This window comes from Orycteropus afer, unplaced genomic scaffold (genome assembly GCF_000298275.1).
Source record: "Orycteropus afer afer isolate SDZICR_OR568_19922 unplaced genomic scaffold, OryAfe1.0 scaffold00524, whole genome shotgun sequence".
NCBI classification, from domain to species: domain Eukaryota; kingdom Metazoa; phylum Chordata; class Mammalia; order Tubulidentata; family Orycteropodidae; genus Orycteropus; species Orycteropus afer.
The window spans coordinates 1,568,650-1,570,177 of NW_006922111.1; the positions used below are offsets into that span (position 1 = coordinate 1,568,650).

The 1,528-nt window shown below is 59.0% G+C and overlaps 1 protein-coding gene across 1 annotated transcript in view; it reads right to left on the minus strand.

Annotated features, from left to right (window-relative positions):
• Window positions 1-1,528, minus strand: part of CELSR1 (cadherin EGF LAG seven-pass G-type receptor 1) — a 72,856-nt gene that overhangs the window by 25,471 nt on the left and 45,857 nt on the right. Inside the window, exon 20 of the mRNA XM_042782933.1 lies at window positions 257-383. Coding sequence (XP_042638867.1) covers window positions 257-383 — 127 coding nt within the window. The remainder of the gene's footprint in view (window positions 1-256; window positions 384-1,528) is intronic.

Genomic DNA, 1,528 nt, shown 5'->3' on the forward strand with positions numbered 1-1,528 from the left:
TGCATCTGAGAGATGCTGGCAACCCGCTCGGAAGGAGCTCGACGTTGCAGGGGTCTCTCTGGAGCCTGAGGTGAGGGTCTGCCCCCAGATTGTTCCTCTACAACCTGGGATCTCTGAACACCCTCTGAGCGGGGTTTGTGGTAGAAATCCTGGCAGACTCTGGGCCAGGCTCTCCATGGATGTGGGTTTTAATTGGCCAACTTGGGGTCCAATCAGCCCGGTTGAGGGGCACAGCCAGGCAGGCTCCTGAACCCACCTCGCGCCGGGACACGTCCATGAGCACCGCAAAGCTGTGCAAGTGACTGCACTGGCACGTGATGTGGGTCCGGTTCCGAGACAGGAGTTCACAGCCCCTGGCTGACCAGCCTCCGGTGCCGCCGGTGCTGAGGAAGAAGGAAGGGTGGGTGAGACAGCCCGCACAGCTGAGGGGCAGCTGTCCTGCCCACAGGCCTCGGTCAAAGACCGGCAGGTGCCGACGGCCGGGCCTGCTCCCACAGCAAGTCCAGCGACCCTCAGAACAGCCTTCACCTGTGTTTCTCTGACAGCATCACGCCCAGAAACACCTTGGTCACTTTTGACTAGGGGCCAATAGTCCTGCTGACACTCGGTGTACGAACAGCCTCCCTCCCCTTCGCTGGCTGTGGGGGCTTCTACTTAATACCCTCTGGGGTCCAAGTTTCCACATCATCCAGCAGTAAAACTAGACAGGAACATTGCAGGCTCACTCCCACCCCCTGTGCAGGAAACACCAGCCATTGTTCAAACAGGTACTTTATACTCAAGCCACCTTTAAGCTGAAACAATTTCTCACACACGTTCCACACTTTCATCTGCAGGTTGCGCAAGGTTTCACGGGAGCAGCCGTGACGTCCGGCTCTGTTATTAGCCTGGTTTCACTGAAGGGACGCGCCAAGTAACAAGCTGTGACGAGGTGTGCCTGGGCCGCGAGGAGGGCCCTGGCCATCCCGACTCTGGGAAGATCACAGGCCCTGTGATCCTCGGTTTACTCGTCTGAGAAATGGGCTGAGAGTTGACTCCGGTTTGCCCAGAGCTTTCAGGTCTGTGGGTAACAGGTACCACACAAAGTGGGGAGCAGGAACAGAGCCACGGCTTCTTGTCAGGAGCGACCAGAGAGAGACGGGCGGCCGGGCTTCGGCCGCCAGCACTTCTGTCGCCGTCAAAGTGGTCCGTTCTTTCTCTCCTTTTTAAACCAAGCGCCTGTTACCCCCACACAGTGCTGGCCTCTCCTTAACGAGCCTTTGGACAGCACAGTGCTCGGATCAAGGACATTGTTCTCTTTGCCCCCACGCAGGCTTCCCCATGACACCGCGAGGGCAAGGTGTCTGGAGGCTCACCTCGGTCACCCCACCCCGCCCAGCGCCTGGCAGAGGCCCCTCTTGCTGGGTAGCCACTAAATTCAGAGGAGCCATGGTTTTAGGGAGCGAAGCGTTGGAGGGAGTTCCTGGAGGCATGGGGACATGAGGGCATACAGGGGTGCTCAGCCCCGCTCCCTGACTTTCTGGGGCAG